We start from the raw sequence: 20,689 nt of genomic DNA on the forward strand, positions 1-20,689 counted from the left end.
CTGTGTGCAGATAAGGTGTTTCAATTGATTGTAGTAAAAATGCACCTGGATCTGGAATGTCCAACTGCTGGTGAGTTAGTATCCTGAGAAAAACTACACCATGAAGACAAAATAACATTCCAAGCAACTCTGTGATTAGATTATTGAAAAGCTCAAGTCAGGAGATTGGTACAAGAAAATTTTCAAGTCACTAATATCCTTTGGAGTCAGTCATCAAGAAATGGAAAGAATATAGCGCAGCTGTAAATCTGCCCAGAGCAGGCCTTCCTCAAAAACTGAGTGAACGTGCAAGAAAGGAACTAGTGAGGGAGGCAACCAAGAGACCTGTGACAAGTCTGGAGGAGTTACAACCTTCAGTGGCTGAGATGGAAGAGTCTGCACATACAACAATTGTTGCCTGGGTGCTGAACAAGTCACAGCTCTATGGAAGACTGACAAAGAGAAAGCCACTGTTGGAAAAAAAAATCACGTGAAATCTCAGCTAGTGTTCGCCAGAAGCAATTGGGAGACTCTGAAGTCAGCTGGAATAGGGTCATAATTGGAGTAAGGGGAATTATGAGGCTATCAGGCAGAAGCTTGGAAGCTTAAATTGGGAACAGATGTTCTCAGGGAAAGGTACAGAAGAAATGTGGCAAATGTTCAGGGGATATTTGTGTGGAGTTCTGCATAGGTACGTTCCAATGAGACAGGGAAGTTATGGTAGGGTACAGGAACCATTGTGTACAAAGGCTGTAATAAATCTAGTCAAGAAGAAAAGAAAAGCTTACAAAAGGTTCAGAGAGCTAGATAATGTTAGAGATCTATAAGATTATATGGATAACAGGAAGGAGCTTAAGAAGGAAATTAAGAGAGTCAGAAGGAGCCATGACAAGGCCTTGGTGGGAAGGATTAAAGAAAACCCCAAGGCATTCTACAAGTATGTGAAGAGCAAGAAGAGAAGGTGGGAAAGAATAGGATCTATCAAGTGCGACAGTGAGAAAGTGTGTATGGAACTGGAGGAAACAGCAGAGGTACTTAATGAATACTTTACTTCAGTATTCACTATGGAAAAGGATCTTGGCGATTTTAGTGATGACTTACAGCGGACTAAAGAGCTTGAACATGTAGATATTAAGAAAGAGGATGTGCTGGAGCTTTTGGAAAGCATCAAGTTGGGTAAGTCACTGGGACCAGATGAGATGCACCCCAGGCTACTGTGGGAAGCGAGGGAGGAGATTGCTGAGCCTCTGGCAATGATCTTTGCATTATTAATGGGGTCAGGAGAGGTTCTGGAGGATTGGAGGGTTGCAGACATTGTTCCCTTATTCAAGAAAGGGAGTGGAGATAGTCCAGGAAATTATAGACCAGTGAGTCTTACTTCAGTGGTTGGCACGTTGATGGAGAAGATCCTGAGAGGTAGGATTTATGAGTATTTGGAGAGGGAGAATATGATTAGGAATAGTCAGCATGGCTTTATCAAGGGCAGGTCGTGCCTTACGAGCCTGATTGAAGTTTTTGAGGATGTAACTAAACACATTGATGAATGAAAAGCAGTAGATGTAGTGTATATGGATTTCAGCAAGGCATTTGATAAGGTACCCTATGCAAGGCTATTGAGAAAGTAAGGAGGCATGGGATCCAAGGGGACATTGCTTTGTGAATCCAGAACTGGCTTGCCCACAGAAGGCAAAGAGTGATTGTAGATGGGTCATATTCAGCATGGAGGTCGGTGACCAGTGGTGTGCCTCAGGGATCTGTTCTGGGACCCTTACTCTTTGTGATTTTTATCACGAAGGATGGGTTATCAGGAAGTGGAGGGATGGGTTAGTAAGTTTGCTGATGACACAAAGGTTGGGGGTGTTGTGGATAGTGTGAGGGGTGTCAGAGGTTACAGCGGGACGTTGATAGGGTGCAAAACTGGGCTGAGAGGCGTCGGATGGAGTTCAACCCAGATAAGTGTGAAGTGGTTCATTTTGGTAGATCAAATATGATGGTAGAATATAGTATTAATGGTAAGACTCTTGGCAGTGTGGAGGATCAGAGGGATCTTGGGGTGTGAGTCCATAGGACGCTCAAAGCAGCTGCACAGGTTGACTCTGTGGTTAAGAAGGCATACGATGTATTGGCCTTCATCAATTGTGGAATTGAATTTAGGAGCCGAGAAGTAATGTTGCAGCTATATAGGACCCTGATCAGACCCCACTTGGAGTACTGTGCTCAGTTCTGGTTGCCTCACTACTGGAAGGATGTGGAAACCATAGAAAGGGTGCAGAGGAGATTTACAAGGATGTTGCCTGGATTGGGGAGCATGCCTTATGAAAACAGTTTGAGTGAACTCGGCCTTTTCTCCTTGGAGCGACGGAGGATGAAAGGTGACCTGATAGGAGTGTACAAGATAATGAGAGGCATTGATCTTGTGAATTGTCAGAGGCTTTTTCCCAGGGCTGGATCGGCTGCCACAATAGGGCACAGGTTTAAGGTACTTGAAAGTATGTACAGAGGAGATGTCAGGGGTAAGTTTTTTTTATGCAGAGAGTGGTGAGTGCGTGGAATGGGCTGCCAGCAACGGTGGTGGAGGTGGATACGATAGGGTCTTTTAAGAGGCTTTAGATAGGTACATGGAACTTGGAAAAATAGAGGGCTATGGGTAAGCCTAGTCATTTCTAAGGTAGCGACATGTTCGGCACAACTTTGTGGGCCAAAGGGCCTGTATTGTGCTGTAGGTTTTCTATGTTTCTATATGGTCTGATGAAACCAAAATTGTGCTTTTTGGCCATCGTACTAGAGTTAGTCGTAAGCCATCCCTACCCTGAAGTGTGTTGGTGGCTGCATCATGCTGTGGGGGTGCTTCACTGTGGCAGGCCTTGGAAGGCTTGTGAAGGTAGAGGGTAAAATGAATGCAGCAAAATAGAGGGAAATCCTGGAGGAAAACATGATGCAGTCTGCAAGAGAACTGTGACTTGGGAGAAGATTTGTTTTTCAGCAAGACAATGACCCTGAGCATAAAGCCAAAACTACACAGAAATGGCTTAAAAACACCAAAGTTAATGTCCTGGATTGGCCAAGTCAGAGTCCAGACCTCTAGAAAGGGGGGAATACCTATGCAATCAATTATTGTTTGTTTTATATTTGTAACTACTTCAGATCACTTTGTAGAGATCTGTTTTCACTTTAACACAGTAGAGTTTTTATGTTGTTCAGTGTTTTTTTGAAAAAAAAACTAATTAAATCCACTGTGATTCATTGTTATAAAACAATAAAACATGAAAACTTACAAGGGGGTGAGTACTTTCTATAGGCACTGTAGGTGCTTGTTTTCTGAATGCATTATTTTTTTCTGCCATGAGGTGATTTTAACTGTTCAGAAATAAAAGCTTGTGTTTGTGTTTTTATTTGAAATGGGAATGGTTACTGAGGTAAAAGCAGTTAGTGGAATGGCATAAGAATTGTGAAAGGATTTAAAAAAGGTTATCTGAGAATTTTTCGTGTGTCGTTTTACAATAGTCCATATATTGATTAGTGGATTTAACTAAGCACAACGTATCAAATACTGGCATCACAAGATGTTGCTGTAATCTGGAGGTAAAAAATCTAAACTGCTGGAGGAGCTCAGTGTATTAGTTAGCATCTGTGGAGGCAAAGGGAATAGTTGATGTTTTGGGGACCCACATTAAGACTGAAAGTGTAGAGGGGAGATAGTATAATGAGTGAGGAGAAGGGATGAGGCAGCAACTGCTAGGTAGTAGATGCACCAAGATGAGGATGGGATGATAGGCAGGTGAAGGAATGGAGAGAAGAGGTGATAAATGGAGATAATTGAGACCTGCATATTCTTGAATCTGATAAGTAAGGAAGGTGTAAGGGGAAACAGGTAAGGGAGAGATGGTGGGTAGTTGGAGCCAGTTAGTAAGGGAATGGGCGATGCAGTGGGGTAAGTGTGTGGATGTTCACCACTACAACCAGGTGGGTGGAGGGAATGAAAGTGAGTAACAGGTGGATGTGATGGAATGTTGGAAGGATGGGGGAGAGGTATTGAGAGAACGTGAATAGATCGGAAGAACAGAGAAAAGAACATGGGTTGCGGGTTACTAAAAATAGGAAATTTAAGTGTTAAGAACATCAGGTTGTAAACTTTCCCTTCCCTTTTCCATACGTGCTTATCCTCGGTCTTTTCCAAGAAACAATAGAAGTATGTAAAGCTGAGGAAGCTGGAAGCAAACAGAGCACTAGAGGATCGTAAAGAAGACGGAAAAGAACTCAAGAAGGGAATTAGGAAAGCTGATGAAAATTCCTTGCGAGTAGGATTAAAAAGAATCCCAAGGCATTCTATACATACATCAAAGCAAGTGGAATAACTAGGGAGAGGGTAGGACCATTCAGGGATAAAGGGGCGAACCCTTGCTTGGATGTAGAGGATGTTAGTGAGGTCCTTAATGTGTACTTTGCATCAGTACTTGTCATAGAGAAGGACGTGGAAATTAGATCAGAACGGAGTCTTTTTGATATATTAGGGCATTTCGAGGTTAAGGAAGAGGTGGTGTTGGGTCTCTTAAAGAATATTGAGGTGGATAAATCCGGAGGGCCTGATGGGATATACCTGGGGTTATTGAGAGAGGCAAGAAAAGAGATTAATGTGGCCTTGACCAGTATCTCCGTGTTCTCTCTAGCCACAGATGAAGTCCTGGAGGACTGAAAGTAGCTAACGTTGTTCCATTATTCAGGAAGGGCACCAGGGAAAATCCTGGAAACTAAAGACTAGTGAGTTTCATAAGAGTGTTGGGAAGTTATTGGAGAGAATTCTCAGGGTAGGATTCATGATTAAGGAGAGCTACCATGGCTGTGTGTCGGGCAAGTTGTGTCTTATAAACTTGATTGAATTTTTTTGAAGAGGTGACCAGGATGATTAATAAACATAGAGCAATGGATGTGGTCTCCTTGGATTTTAGTAAGGCTTTTGACAAGGTCCCCCATGGGAAGCTCATCCAGAGATGCATGGGATCCATGGTGGATTGGCCATTTGGAATCAGAACTGGTGTGCTCATAGAAGACGAGGGTACTGGTCGAAGGGGCCTGTTGTAGTTGGAGGTGTGTGATTAGTGGCGTTCCGCAGAGATCTGTACTGGTACCTCTGCCATTTGTGATGTATGAAAAAGACAAGGATTAAAATATAGATGGGTGGGTTAGTAACTTTGCAGGTGATACGTAGATTATTGTTGTTGTGGAATTGCGAAGAAGACTGGCAAAGAATACAAGAGGATATAGATCAGTTGCAGATATGGGTGGGAAATGGCAGGTGGGTGAAGTGCTCCATGTGAAGTGTTGAACCTTGGCAGGTCAAATGCAAAAAGATAGTACGCTGTTAAGGGTAAGGTCCTTAAGAGTGTTGATGCGGGATCTTGGGGTCAAATTCATCGCTCCCTGAAAGTGGCTACACAGGTTGATAGGGAGGTTAAGAAGGCAAATGGTATACTTGCCTTTATTGGTCAAAGCATTGAATTCAAAAATCAGGAAATTATGTTGCAGCTTTATAAAACTGTAGTTAAGCTGCACTTGGAGTATTACATGCAGCTTTGGTTGCCCTGTTATAGGAATGATTTTGGCGTTTTGGAGAGGGTGCAGAAGAGGTTTACTAGGATGGTGCCTGAATAGTCATAGTCATACTTTATTAATCCCTGGGGAAATTGGTTTTCGTTACAGTTGCACCATAAATAATAAGTAGTAATAAAACCATAAGTAGTTGAATAGTAATATGTAAATTATGAAATAAGTCCAGGACTAGCCTATTGGCTCAGGGTGTCTGACCCTCCAAGGGAGGAGTTGTAAAGATTGATGATCACAGGCAGGAATGACTTCCTATGACGCTCTGTGTTGCATCTCGGTGGAATGAGTCTCTGGCTGAATGTACTCCTGTGCCCACCCAGTACATTATGTAGTGGATGGGAGGCATTGTCCAAGATGGCATGCAACTTGGACAGCATCCTCTTTTCAGACACCACCGTGAGAGTGTCCAGTTCCATCCCCACAACATCACTGGTCTTACGAATGAGTTTGTTGATTCTGTTGGTGTCTGCTACCCTCAGCCTGCTGCCCCAGCACACAACAGCAAACATGATAGCACTGGCCACCACAGACATGCCCTCTGAATAGAGGGCATGTATTATAATGAGAGGTTGGCTAAATGTGGATTGTTATCTCTGGAGTGCCAGAGGCTGAAGGCAGATCTGATAATGGTTTATAAGTTTATGAGGGGCATAAACAGTATCTTTTTTCCCAGGGATGAAACGTTTAATACGCATTTGAGGTGAGAAGTACTAGAACAGTACCTGGTATTTGGCCTGTGCAGTCTATAACACGTCGGAAAACCTTCACAAACAAATTCTTTTCCAATTTATTTATGAACCTGACTTAGAAATGTACTGCCACAACTTTATTGCTGCTGGGAAATAAATCCCAGGAATTTAAGGTGGCAGCTATTTTTTTTTTCTCTTTTAATCTGCTTCTGCTCGTCACACACATGCTAGTGTCTCCCAATTCCACATCAAATCCATTCCCCACTTAGCTCCATCTGCCCCCTTTCCATCTTCCTCTATCCCTCTTTATACTGGCTTTCTCCTCTCTACTTTCCCAGTCCTGATGAAGGGTCTCAACCTGAAATGTTCATGATCCCTCTACTTTCACAGATGCTGCCTGACCTGCTGGGCTCTTTAGCAATTTGTCTTTTTCTCCTTTGAGTACTGTTGGATTGTAAGCTCTTAGGTGAACTTTTTTCTGTATTCATTCACAGAATGTGAGCATAGCTGGTAAGGACAACTTTTATTGCCCATCACAAACTTTGATGGAGAAGGTGGGATTTAGCTGTCATATTAAATTACTTAAATCTGTATGAAGACCCACTGTGCTTCGTCTTCCATTACCCTGACCCAGCAGCAATAAAGTTGTGGTGATATATATTCCAAGTCAGGTTTATATATGAGTTGGAGAGGCACCTGCTGTTGGAGGCTTTCCTACACACTCAAGATGGTGTCGAGCTGCGAAATTTGTTGAAGTTGCAGCTCAAGTTTAGTTGGTTTTTGGTGCTTTTTTTGGTTCATAGAGATGGTTTTAGGGACAGAGAGCAGGGAATTGGGGGCAAGGTTAAGGTCTTGAGGACAGGGAAGTGGAGTGGGGAATTAGAGGACAGGTCAAAGTCTTAAGCCATATTCGAAGTCATTCTCCATATTCGAAGTACAGCAACATGGACGTGGGATGTCCATGTATCGATCCGGGATGTCAGGCTACAGTCTAGTGAGGACAAAGGCCAGTAGTTCCCTCTTCCCCCGCATCCCCTCCCCCCCCGGATTTGTTGTCGGAGTTTTATTTTGTAAGTAGTTGAGAGGCTTTGACAATAAGGTGAATTGCCGCAAAACAAAAGTCTTCTTGTGTGTTTGTGCAACTAAAATATTTATGAGCTGGACTAATCACCTTTCTGTTGGTGTTGTAAGATGTTGATGATGTGCGTGTGGGAATCTGAATACAGTTGACTTTCAGGAGTTAGTGCTTCAGTTTTTTCCTCTCTTGTTAGAAGTGGTTATTTTTGGATATATGGCATCTAGTTGATATGAACATTGTTTTCCACTTAACAGTTTGTGTCTGAATGTTGAAGAGTTCTTGTTGCATGTCATCATGGACTGCTTTTGTATGTGAGAAGTTGCAAACCAAAATGAATGCACAACAGACTTTAATGGATATCAATATCTTATTGAGAGGAGGTCATTGTTTAAACCACAGAACGTGACCTTCTGTACTGTCTGGAGAACTCCTGCAGCATAATCCTTGAATTGAAATGATCATTCTCCAGCAGCCATAAACATCTTCCTTAGATAACCTCTAGCCAAAGGAATCCATTCCTATTAAGTTTTACCAAGGCTCCTTATTTTCACTCAAAGTCCTCGTGTTGGGGCATAATATTCAGTACCGGATTGTAAGTAGAATCTTATTTATTTATTAACTTAGCAATACACAGGCGAATTTGCAATGACCAATTAATTTACTTGGTAAGTTGTTGGAGTGTGGGAGGAAGCTAGAGCACCTGGGAAAAGCCATGCATTCCATGGGGACAACATACAGAATGGTGCCAGTTTGCCTCTGTGCTGTGATCGGATATTGTTACTTATCCAGAGGAGTGTATGAGACTTAGAGTCTCTTTTCAGAGGTTGTTGTCATGGGCAGCCATTCTCAATTTCAGCTCTTTTCTTTTTCTTTAGCAAATGCAATAAAAAGATCTGCAGCCAAATGGTTAAGACACAACCCAAAGTGAGTACCAATGAAGAAGTGCCACCTGGAAACATATTCAACAGTGCACTTCATTAATTTGTTGATGACTGCAGTGTGCTGATGGTTTGGTAATTTGCCAGATTAGATTTGTGGTATTTTGGATGGGAAATGCTCAGGTGATTTTTCACTTTCATTAAGGCTGTATTCAAACAGCATTGGCAGCAAGGTATCTACTTTCAGAACACTTCTGTCTCATGGCTGGATGATATCAGTGCTATTGTCTCTACAGTGTCCAGTGCATCCCCTAATTTCAATTTTCTTGGAATGAATTGAATCAGCTGAAGGCTGTGATGGCAACTTTTTCAGATAGGGACTGATTCTGGATGATTAATTTCTCAGTAATAATTAAAAGATCCAGGACAAAAGAAACTGAAGGTGCAGGAAATTGGAAAAAAAATGAATGCTAGAAGAGCTCAAAGTTCAAAGTACATACCTCTCACCATATACAGCCCTGAGATTCATTTTCTTGCAGGCATTCACAGTAAATACAGGAATCAATGAAAGACAGTACCCCACAGAATGGACAAACAACCAATGACAGTGACTGTGCAAATACAGAAAGAAAGGGGAAAAATAAATAAATAAGCAATAAATATTGAGAACATGAGTTGAAGAGTCTTTGAAAGTGGGTCCATAGGTTGTGGGAACTTTTCAGTGCCGGGGTGAGTGAAGTTGAGTGGAGTTGTTCCCTTTGTATTAAGAGCTTAATGGTTGAGGTGTAGTAACCGTTCCTGAACCTGGTGGTGTGGATCCTGTGGCCCTTGTACCTCCTTCCTGATGGCAACAGTGAGAAGGATGTATGGGCTGGATGGTGCTTTCCTGTGACAACCTTCCTTGTGGATATGCTCAATGGTGGGGATGGCTTTACACATAACTGACTGGGATGTATCCACTACTTTTTATAGGCTTTTCTGTTTAAAAGCATAGGTGTTTTCAGGCTGGAAAGTGCCCTGTATGTGTTAATGAATATAATTCATAAATTTTCTAAATAAACGTACCATAACTTTTACTTTGAAACATTTTAGAGCTTCAACATATTTACATTGTGTTTCAAGTTACAACACTGTTACAAATTGTAACAATAAACACAGAATGGAAGTTGGTAGCTCATTGTTCATAAACCTCCAGCCTGCTGAACAATAAAGCTGTCTAAAGGTTTGAAACATGAAAGGTTTTCTTTGTTACACTGTATTTCATTATACCTTCAATTAATAAATAAAATCAAATGTATGTGATTGTTTTTCAATTTTCATTCTAAATATTCATAGTATGTATTAAAAGAACAGTTTGAACAGAAGAACATTAAAAGAATATTGTGGAATGCTCTGCCACAGACTGCAGTGGAGGCCATGTCTGTGGGTATATTTAAGGTGGAAATTGATAGTTTCCTGATTAGTCAGGGCATTGAAGGATATGGTGAGAGGGCAGGTGAATGGGTTTAGTGGGATCTGGAATCATGGAATGGTGGAGCAGACTCGATGGGCTGAATGGCCTAATTCAGCTCTTATAGTCTTATTTAAAGTGCCACATATTTTTCAGGCTGTGTTTAGAAGAAAAAAATAAATTCCTGCTCAGAGCAGTGATTGGTTTGCACAGTTGTAAAAAAGAATTAGGGAGTTTGTTGGAAGAGGTTTGGTAAATCTTTACCTCAGTTGGTAAAGCTGTTTAGGCCCCTGGATGGTAGTGAAAGGACAGATATTATACCTCCTATTTTTGCAGGGAATGTTCCAGAAGATGATGAGAGGTCATGAAGAGAGTGGTGGTGGCGAGCAGAAAGGGGGAGAGAGGGAAAGAAGTGATCAGTAGTGGGATCTCATTGGAGCTGGCAGAAATATTGAGAATAATGTATTGAATGCAGAAACTGGGATGATGAAAGGTGAGGATGTAAGAATGTATTGCTGCTCTGAGGAGAGGTGGGCACAGGAAATAGAGGAAATGCGTGTGAGGGCTTCACCAACAATTTAAGGATCCAGCTTGCCTTTTAGCCAAGTTAACTCTTCTGGCAACACATTGGATAAAGTGTGTGATTTGATGCTGTCTGGTGTGAAGTCCAGGTAGCAAACCAATCTCAAACTAACTGTTGCAGATTGGTCTGTGTTAGAAACATAGAAAACTTACAGCACAATACAGGCTTTTATGTCCACGATGCTGTGCCAAACATGTACTTACTTTAGAAATTACCTAGGGTTACCCATAGCCCTCTATTTTTCTAAACTCCATGTACCTATCCAGGAGTCTCTTAAAAGACCCTGTTGTATCTGCCCCCACCACCTTTGCTGGTAGCCCATTCCACATACTCACCACTGTCTGCGTAAAAGACTTACCCCTGACATCTCCTCTGTACCTACTTCCAAGCACCTTAAAACTGTGTCCCCTCTTGTTAGCCATATCAGCCCTGGGAAAAAGCCTCTGCCTGTCCACACGATCAATGCCTCGATGTTGTGCCAACCTTTTAACCTACTCTAAATCAATCTAACCTTTCAACATAGCCCTCCATTTTTTTTTATCATGCAAGAGCTTATCTAAGAGTTTCTTAAATGTCCCTAATGTATCTGCCGCTGCCATCATCCCAAGCAGACATTCCACGCACCCACCGCTCTGTGTGTGTAAAATCTTACTTCTGACATTTCCCCCATACTTTCCTCCAATCATGCCTCCCTCCCTCCCCCCCCCCCCAATGTTAGTCATTTATGTCCGGCTATCCACACGATGTATGCCTCTCATTATCTTGTCCATCCTACTAATTCACCTCTCACCTTTCATCATCCTTCACTCCAAAGAGAAAAGCTCTAGTTTGTTCAACTTATCTTCATAGATAGGATGTAATGTTTCAACTTTCCAAACATTGTTTAGACTATACTTTCAATAATGGGTGTATAGACTCTTAGGTACATCAAGGAGAAGATTTTAATGTAAGTATTTTTACTTTGCTCCATGGTAGATTTTGAAAAAACAAAGTACAGTCACAGTCAAAAAACAATCACCCTAGACAGTTGATCATTTTGTATATAATTGCAAATGCAACGTAAATATGCACAAAGTTCTACAGCAGTTGGTAGGAGTGATCACCGTACACTCCTCATGGAGATAAAAAACCCACCTTCGTACTTAGGAGACCTATCATCACCATGCTAAATTAAATACGCTGACACATACACCGACATACTGACACACATATGACCGAGTGTACTAGATGGGGATGAAGAAGTGGGACAGGGAATCACAAAGGGACGAATCCTTTTAAAGAGCTGAAAAGGAAGGGAAAAAGGAATATTTCTGCTGGTGGAGCCTTGGTGGAACTAGCCTGCTGGATGTGTCTGATTAGGGTAGACAATGCAGTGTTTTGATGAGAGGTCTTTCATTGGTGAGGCACGTGCAGGAGCCATTGAAAAGAAGCAAGATGTAAGTAGAGCAGCCATTGTTGGAGTGGACAGTGTTAGAGTGGCCAGGCTTGGCTCAACAGGCATGAGCGAGAACTGACGCAGACTAGAACTTAACCTTGAGAAGTTAGAAATATAACAATTATAGGAAGGATGGTAGTTCAGTCAGTGGAATGCTCCACTTGTGAGATGTGGGATTTCAGGGTACCAACAGTCTCCCTGTTGACTAATTTGCACCTAACTGTAGCTCCTGAACGATAATGTCAAGGAGCTGGAGCTGGATGTATTCAGGATCATCTATGAGGCTGAAAACTCATAGATGAGACTTTTACTGAGGTGGTCACATCCAGAGTGCAGGTTTCATATAGAAGATGGGTGACCACCAGGAAAAGTAAATAGTCAATGCAGCATTTCCCTATGGCCCATTTCCCGTCAGTAACAAGTTTACCCCTTTGGATATTGCTGGGGGGTGGGGGATGATCTATCAGGACACAGCAACAGCAGCCAAGTCAGTGGCACTGTGGCCAGCTCTGAAGGCAAAAGTCACACAGTGCGATAGTAATAGGAGTCTGTATTTAGGGGGTATGCGGATAGGAGATTCTGTGGCCACGAAAGAGACACCAGGATGGTTTGTTGCCTTCCAGGTGCTAGGGTCCAGTGTGTCTCAGATCAGCTGCAGAAGATTCTCAAGAGGGAGGGTGAGCAGCCAGAGATCATGGTGCACATTGACCCAATGATCGAGGTAGAAAGGGAGAAGAAGTCCTGCACAGTGCATATTGAGAGTTGGGAAAGAGGCTGCAGAAAAGGACCTCTAAGAAAGAGGTGGGAGTGGATAATGGACCGCTGGAAAATGATGTTGGAGAGATAGTAATGGGGGACATAGAAAAAGCAGATGAACTTAATAAGTAATTTGCGCCAGTCTTCACTGTGAATGACTCCAGCAGTATGCCAGAAGTGCAAGAGTGTCAGGGGCCGGATGTGAATGTATTTGCTATTGCTAAGAAGATGATGCTTGGGAAGCTGAAAGGTCTGAAAGTAGATCAATCATTTGGACTCCATGGACTACACTCCATGGTTCTGAAAGAGCCAGCTGGTGGACACATTAGCAATGATCTTTCAGAGTCACTAGATTCTGGAATGGTTCTGGAGGAATGGAAGATTGCAGATGTCACTCCATTCTTCAAGGAGGGAGGGAGGTAGAAGAAAGGAAATTCGAGGCTGGTTAGCCTGACTCCAATGGCTGGGAAGAGGTTGGAGTCCATTATTGAGGATGAGATTTCAAGGTACTTGGAGGCACATAATAAAATAGACAAAAGTCAGCATGGCTTCCATGAGGGGAAATCTTATCTGATAAGTCTGCTGGAATTCTTTGAGGAAATAATAGGCAGGATAGACAAAGTAGAGTCAGTGAATGATATTCACTTTGATCTTCAGAAGGCCTTTGAAAAGTTGCCGTACGTGAGGCTGCTTATCAAGATAAGAGCCTGTGGTGTACAAGAAAGATACCAGCATGGATGGAGAATTGTCTGACCGGCAGGCAGCAAAGAGTGGGAATAAAGGTGACCTATTCTGGCTGGCTGCCGCTGACTAGTGGTGTTCTACAGGGGTTGCTATTGGGACTGCTTCATTTTGCTTTATATATTAACAATTTGGATGATGGAATTGATGGCTTTGTGGCCGGGTTTGCAGATAGGTGGAAGGGCAGGTAGTGGTGATGAAGCAGGGAGCCTGCAGAAGGACTTGGACAGATACAGAGAATGGGCAAAGAAGCGGCAGATGGAATTTAGTGCAGGGAAATGTACAGGCATGCACTTTGATAGAAGGAACAAAGGTGTAGACTATTTTCTAAATGGGGAAAAAGTTCATTAATCAGAGATGCAAAGGGACTTGAGAGCCCTTTGCAAGATTCCCTAATGGTTAACTTGCAGTTTGAGCCGGTGATAAGGATGGCAAATGCAGTGTTAGTATTAATTTTGAGAGGACTAGAATATAGGAGCAAGGGTATCATGCTGAGGCTTTATAAGGCATGGGTCGGACCACACTTGGAGTATTCTGAGCAGGTTTAGGCCTCTTACCCGAGAAAGGATGTACTGGCATTTGAGGTTCAAGAAGAGGTTCATGTAGGAGGAGATTTGGATGGCTTGGGGCCAGTACTCAGACTGGAGTTTAGAAGAATGAATGAGGATCTCATTGAAACATATTGAAAGGCCTAAATGGTGTGAATGTGGAGAGGATGTAACCTATATTGGGGGAGTCGAGAATCAGGGGACTTTCATTTCGACCAGAGATTAGGAGGAACTTCTTTAGCCAGGTGGTGGTGAATCTGTGAAATTCATTGGCATGGGTGGTTGTGGAGGTCAAATCATTGAGTATATTTAAAGTGAATGTTGATAGGTTCTTGATTAGTCAAGACATTAAAGGAAACAGGGAGAAGGCAGGAGAATGGGGTTGCGAGGGGTCGTAAATCAGCTATGGTGGAATGGTGGAGCAGACTTGATGGGCAGAATGGCCTAATTCTGCTCCTATATCATATGGTCTTAGACTGTAGAACATTGGCAACATGTTACAAAGGCAAAGGAGCTTAACTGCTCCTAACTATCACATTATTTCACCTTGAGAGTGAAATTCTCATTTCCCACAATGCTCTTCTTCACCTTCTCAGCTCACTAACCCTCAGCTCACTAACCTGACTTGTTTCATCATTTCACGGTTCAGAAGAAGGATTGCAAGCCTGAAACATGAAGTATTTCTCTTTCCGCGGATGATGCTTGTCCTGCTTTGATTATTTTCGGTATTTTTTTGTTTGTATTTAATAGTTGAACATCAGTGGTATTTTCTGATTTTGATTTATTTTGGAAGATGATTGCTATTACTCCTGCATGTCCAGAGGCTTCTGTCGATTGCCCAGTTTCACAGACGATTAATCATTGTGTGCTAGGTAAGTGAGGAGCTGTACAGTGCTTTGATGATTTTCATATCTTAGTTTTCAACCCTTACACGTTTTTGATCTCTGTTCTTAATTTGGAGATGTTGAGTTTCAGTCCTTAATTTATTAATTTTAGAGATGATCTCATTGTAGTTACTTAAACCCTACAGGCAACATAATGGCATTGTCTTTGATTTCCTTGCTAACTGTGCTTTTAGACTATAAGACCATAAGATATAGGAGCAGAATTAGGCCATTTGGCCCATTGAGTCTGCTCCGTCATTTCATTATAACTCATTCAGTTTTCCTCTCAGCCTATCTCCTGCCTTCTCCCCATATCCCCTCATGCCCTGACCAATCAAGAATCTATCAACCTCTGCATTAAATATACATAAAGACTTGGCATCCACAGCTGCCTGTGACAAAGAATTGCACAGGTTCACCACTCTCTGGCTAAAGAAATTCCTTCTCATCTCCATTCTAAAAGGACAGCCCTCTGTTGTGAGACTGTATCCTCTGGTCTTAGACTCTCTCACCATAGGAAACATCCTCTCCACATCCACTCTATCAAGGCCTTTCACCATTCATTAGGTTTCAATGAGGTCACCCCTCATTCTTCTACATTGCAGTAAATACAGGTCCAGAGCCATCAAACACTCTTCATATGACAAGTCATTCTATCCTGGAATCATTTTCGTGAACCTCCTTTGAACCCTCTCCTGTTTCAGCACATCCTTCCTAAGATAAGGGGCCCAAACATGCTCACAAAACTCCATTAAGGCCTCACCAATGCTTTGTAAAGTCTCAACATTACAATAAGTGAAACATTAATATTAATTTGGAGTTTGAATCATTCAGGATTGCTGTACTTGGAATGAATTGATGTTAATTTCAGTAAAACTGAAATTTTGTTTTTTGAGTTGGCTATTACATTTCATTTTTCTTCATTTGTGATAATTCCACGGGTTTAAATATTAATTTAAGATTTAAAATATACTAAAATAAAGGATTGACAACATTACATTCTAGCTTTTATATTCTAGTCCTCATGAAATGAATACTAACATTGCATTTACCTTCCTCACCATAGACTCAACCTGCAAATTATCCTTTAGGGAATCCTGCGCCAGGACTCCCAAGTCCCTTTGCACCTCAGCTTTTTCTTATTTTACCTGCATTTAGAAAATAGTCAACCCTTTCACTTCTGCCAAAGCGTATGACCATATACTTCCCTACACTGTATTCCACTTGCCATTTCTTTGCCCATTCTCCTAAACTGTTCTAAGTCCTTCTGTAGCCTCTCTACTTCCCAAAGATACCTGTCCCTCCACCTATCTTCACATCATCTGCAAACTTTGCAGCAAAGCAGTCAATTCCATTATCCAAATCATTGACATTTAATGTAAAAAGAATTGGTCCCAACACAGACCCCAGTGGAAAACCACTAATCACAAGCAAGCAGCCAGAAAAGGCTCCCTTTATTCTCACTCTTTGCCTCCTGCCAATCAGCCACTGCTTTATTCCATGTTTGAATCTTTCCTGTAATACCATGGGCTCATGGCTTGTTGAACTGCCTCACGTGTGGTACCTTGTCAAAGGTTTTTTGAACTTCAGACAGGCCTCTAAATTTCTCATCTCACAATATCATCTGTTCCTAAGCTCCTAATATAGGCTATGTTGCCATTGTGTTATCCTGACCGCTCTGCATTTTCTGAAACAAACCATTCAATACCTTCCCTGCCAGTGCCAACTGTTACCTACCCTCCCCCAAAAACATGATCTGCCCATCTTGTCTGACGAACTTGTTCCTAGTTACGAAGTTCAAGTTTATAAAAACAAGACCTTAACTTGGTTATCTCAATATGCCGATTTCGTCTTCTTGTAAAGTTTAATGGCGGTTGGCAGATTAACATAAGGTGCATTATCACCAGCTACTGAGGTGAAGTGTGGAGCAAAGAAACAGGAAGTTTACCTGCTTAATTCCCCCCCCCAAAAAAAAATCTCAAAATCAAAAAGTCTAATGCTTTTCAGAAAGTTGAATATACAGATATAAATATTACTATGGCAGTGATATCCTAACAAACTTCACATTTTTTTTTAAACTGCGTCTGTCCCAAAGACCTCAATTTAGCAATGAGATGTTTCCTTTGCACCTCATAGGGACTGCATTCAAACAGTATATGCTGCACCGCTTCTTGACAAGTGCACTCCCTGCAAGTGCCTGTATCATGCATATTAATTCTGAACAATGGAGTATTCAGCTTAGTATGTCCAATACATAAATGTTCAAGTATAACTTCCCCAACCTTTAATATCCATCTCCCAGTTGAGTTCCCACCATCCTCTAAATTTTATAGAAATGCCATTCTATTCTTCTCCTTGTCCCAACTTTGCTGCCACAGTGATCGAATAGACTTTTTAATTTTCTTTCTTTTCAAATCTTTTTATTGTATGTGTGTGTGTGTGTATATATATATATATATATATATAGGAAAAATAACATGAGTACATCGAAGTAACAACGCTTACAATGCTTCAAAAAAAACCCATCATTTTAAAGATTGAAAACAAAATTTTGTGATAACAGAAAAAAAACCTACTGAGCAGAAAAGTGAGAGAAAAAAAAGAGAACCCATTAGGTGTACAACCCCGGAGCCTTGTGTCATACAAAAAGCTTCTAAAAATAAGCATCAAACCGCCAGCAAGAAAAGAAAATATACTAAAAGAATTTACAATTAGATCGTGGAAAAATTATATCAATTAACTCAAATGATAATAGCGAGCTAATGAGCCCCATCTTTTCTCAAAATCAAATAAAGGTTCAAAGGTTTGACTTCTAATTTTCTCCAAACTGAGACATAGCATCACTTGAGAGAATCATTGTGACAAAGTGGGAACTGATGTATCCTTACACTTCAACAAAATGGCCCTCCTAGCTATCAATGTAACAAATGCAATAACATGTTGGTCAGACACAGAAATACCATGAATATTTTGAGGAACTATTCCCAAAAGCACAGTTAATTTATTAGGTTGTAAATTAATTTTAAGTGCTTTAGAAATTGTTGAGAAAACCGACTTCTAGAACCGTTACAATATAGAACAAGACCAAAACATATGTGTCAGTGTAGCTATCTCAGTTTTACATCTATCACAATGACTATCAACATTAGGAAAGATTTTAGAAAGTCTCTCCTTTGTCAAATGATAACGATGTACATTTTAAATTGAATCAATGAGTGGCTAGCACAAATTGAAGAAGAGTTAACCAATTTCAATATCCACATCCAATCCTCCGTCATAAAAGTCAAATTAAGTTCCTTTTCCCAATCCTGTTTAATCTTAGACAAAGGACGCTTATCCCATTGTAATAATAAATTATAAATTCTTCCAATAGAACCCTTAATCAAAGGATTCATACTCATAATAGTATCTAACAGGTCAGCCTCCAATATGTAAGGGAAATTACTTAAATATTTTTGTAAAAAATGTCTAACTTGAAGGTATTGCAGAAAATGTGAATATGAAAGAGAATATTTATCAGTTAATTGTTCAAAGGACATCAATCTATCTTCTTTAAATAAATCCAAAAAAGAATTTTTTTTTGGATTTATTTAAAGACTTTTTAATTTTGGTTTTCACCTCCCCTTTATGCATCCTTAATTTTAAGCCATTGCTTGGCTGGAATGCCAGCCATCTCATATACTTCAATCCAAACATGGACAGGAGCCCTTAAGAACTGGATACACAAACCTAGACCTTGAAGCTTCAACAGATTTTGTCGAATCTCAAGAAGAATGCCTGGCCTATACCTTGAAATACCTGTTTAAATAAATGTCAAAAATGAGAATGAATCAGAGCACAGAAGGATAATCAGGATGTACTTCTTCAACCCATTCCAAGGCTAAAATGATAGCAACCATCTCAGATGTGAATATTGATACTTTTTCTGATTGTCTTTTCTTAATAATCACCTGATACTTTGGAACAAAGAGAAACTCTTGAACTATATGATACTGGATCTTTTGAATTATCTGCATGGATATGCAAGAAGCCATAACACCTGCCTTGCTCAACTACCTGTGCCACTGATATACAATCAATCTTAAATCAGCCACAGGCAAATATAAAAACCATGGAGGAGTGACAGAAAGGGGTACATTGGGATGATATTCCATATTAATCAACCCAAGATTTTGTGCCCATTCATTTCCTGTTCACCTAAAACTGAAGACCTTATGAATGCAGTGCTCCCAACACGCTACGAGTGTTGCCAATATTGGATAACCAACTCTATGTCCTCTCATGTTAACCCAATAAACCACTGCTAACTGCAACCTGCGTACACATAAAAGGAACGTCACCTATTTTTACTGTGAGTGTCGAAATTGAGGATGATTTAAGAGCACCATAACATAATCTCAGTGCTTGAGCTTGAACTTTATCTAGGGGCTTTAGGACCGCTGGTGAAGCTGACCCATACACAATATATCCATAAAGATAGCTCTGATTAAAGCAATATACATATACTAATTTCTACTGTAACATTTTATAAAACTCAATAAGCCTCCTTAGATTTGCTGCGGTGATCCATGTTTATCCAAAATCTAGTGCACCATTTTATTATGGTTAAATTGTCCCTTCCATCAATCTCCGTTATGCATTCCTCATGGACAGTTGCCAAATACAGTGGATTCTGGCTAACTGTGCCATTGGTTAATGGGGGCAGCCACTTATTTGGGACAACTCAAAGAACAAAAAACAATTGAGAAAATAGCTGGAATTCCCTTTGTTTATTTGGGACACTATGCTGCTTACTTGGGCCAAAATGAACTGGTCTAGATGTGCTCCAATTTACTGGGATCCACTATAGTGGAATCTTCCTACAATTTAAAATGATAAAAAACAGTGAATCAAACATAAATTGTGAAAAAGACACACAAAATACTGAAGGAACTCAGCAGGCCAGGCAGCGTCTATGGAAAAGAGTCAATGTTTCGTGTCGTGACCCTTCAGCAGGACTGGAGAAAAAAGACGAGGAGCAGATTTAAAAGGTGGGGGTGGGAAGGAAGAAACACAAGGTGAGGTGAAGCTGGGAGGCGCAGGGGTGAAGTAAAGAGTTGGGAAGTTGATTGGTGAAAGAGATACAGGACTGGAGAAGGGAGAATCTGATAGGAGAGGCCAGAAGGCTATGGAAGAAAGAAAATGGGGTAGGAGCACCAGAGGGAGGTGATAGGGAGGCAGGGAGATGAGGTGAGAGAGGGAAAAGGGGATAGAGAATGGTGAACATAGGTCATTTCTGCATATCTCAACACTGTTTTATCACCCCTTGTTCTCATTTCTGCATACCTCGACACTGTTTTATCATCCCTTGTTCAATCCCTTCCGACCTATGTTCGTGACACTTCTCACGCTCTTAAACTTTTCGATGATTTTAAGTTCCCTGGCCCCCACTGCTTTATTTTCACAATGGATGTCCAGTCCTTATATACTTCCATCCCCCATCAGGAAGGTCTCAAAGCTCTACGCTTCTTTTTGGATTCCAGACCTAATCAGTTACCCTCTACCACCACTCTGCTCCGTCTAGTGGAATTAGTCCTTACTCTTAATAATTTCTCCTTTGGCTCCTCCCACTTCCTCCAAACTAAAGGTGTAGCTATGGGCACCCGTATGGGTCCTAGCTATGCCTGTCTTTTTGTTGGGTTTGTGGAACAATCTATGTTCCGTGCCTATTCTGGTATCTGTCCCCCACTTTTCCTTCGCTACATCGACGACTGCATTGGCGCTGTTTCCTGCACGCATGCAGAACTCGTTGACTTTATTAACTTTGCCTCCAACTTTCACCCTGCCCTCAAGTTTACCTGGTCCATTTCCGACACCTCCCTCCCCTTTCTAGATCTTTCTGTCTCTGTCTCTGGAGACAGCTTATCCACTGATGTCTACTACAAGCCTACTGACTCTCACAGCTATCTGGACTATTCCTCTTCTCACCCTGTCTCTTGCAAAAACGCCATCCCCTTCTCGCAATTCCTCCGTCTCCACCGCATCTGCTCTCAGGATGAGGCTTTTCATTCTAGGACGAGGGAGATGT

General features: G+C 41.3%; 1 protein-coding gene across 5 annotated transcripts in view; it reads left to right on the forward strand.

Moving 5' to 3' along the window:
• prdm5 (PR domain containing 5) overlaps window positions 1-20,689 on the forward strand; it is a 331,962-nt gene that overhangs the window by 15,732 nt on the left and 295,541 nt on the right. Inside the window, exon 2 of one of the 5 annotated variants that reach the window (XM_063042230.1) lies at window positions 8,223-8,271. The exons of the other annotated variants lie outside the window; for them this stretch is intronic. Coding sequence (XP_062898300.1) covers window positions 8,251-8,271 — 21 coding nt within the window. The 5' untranslated portion in view covers window positions 8,223-8,250. The remainder of the gene's footprint in view (window positions 1-8,222; window positions 8,272-20,689) is intronic. 5 annotated transcript variants of the gene reach the window in all.

This window comes from Mobula hypostoma, chromosome 3 (assembly GCF_963921235.1).
Source record: "Mobula hypostoma chromosome 3, sMobHyp1.1, whole genome shotgun sequence".
NCBI lineage: Eukaryota > Metazoa > Chordata > Chondrichthyes > Myliobatiformes > Myliobatidae > Mobula > Mobula hypostoma.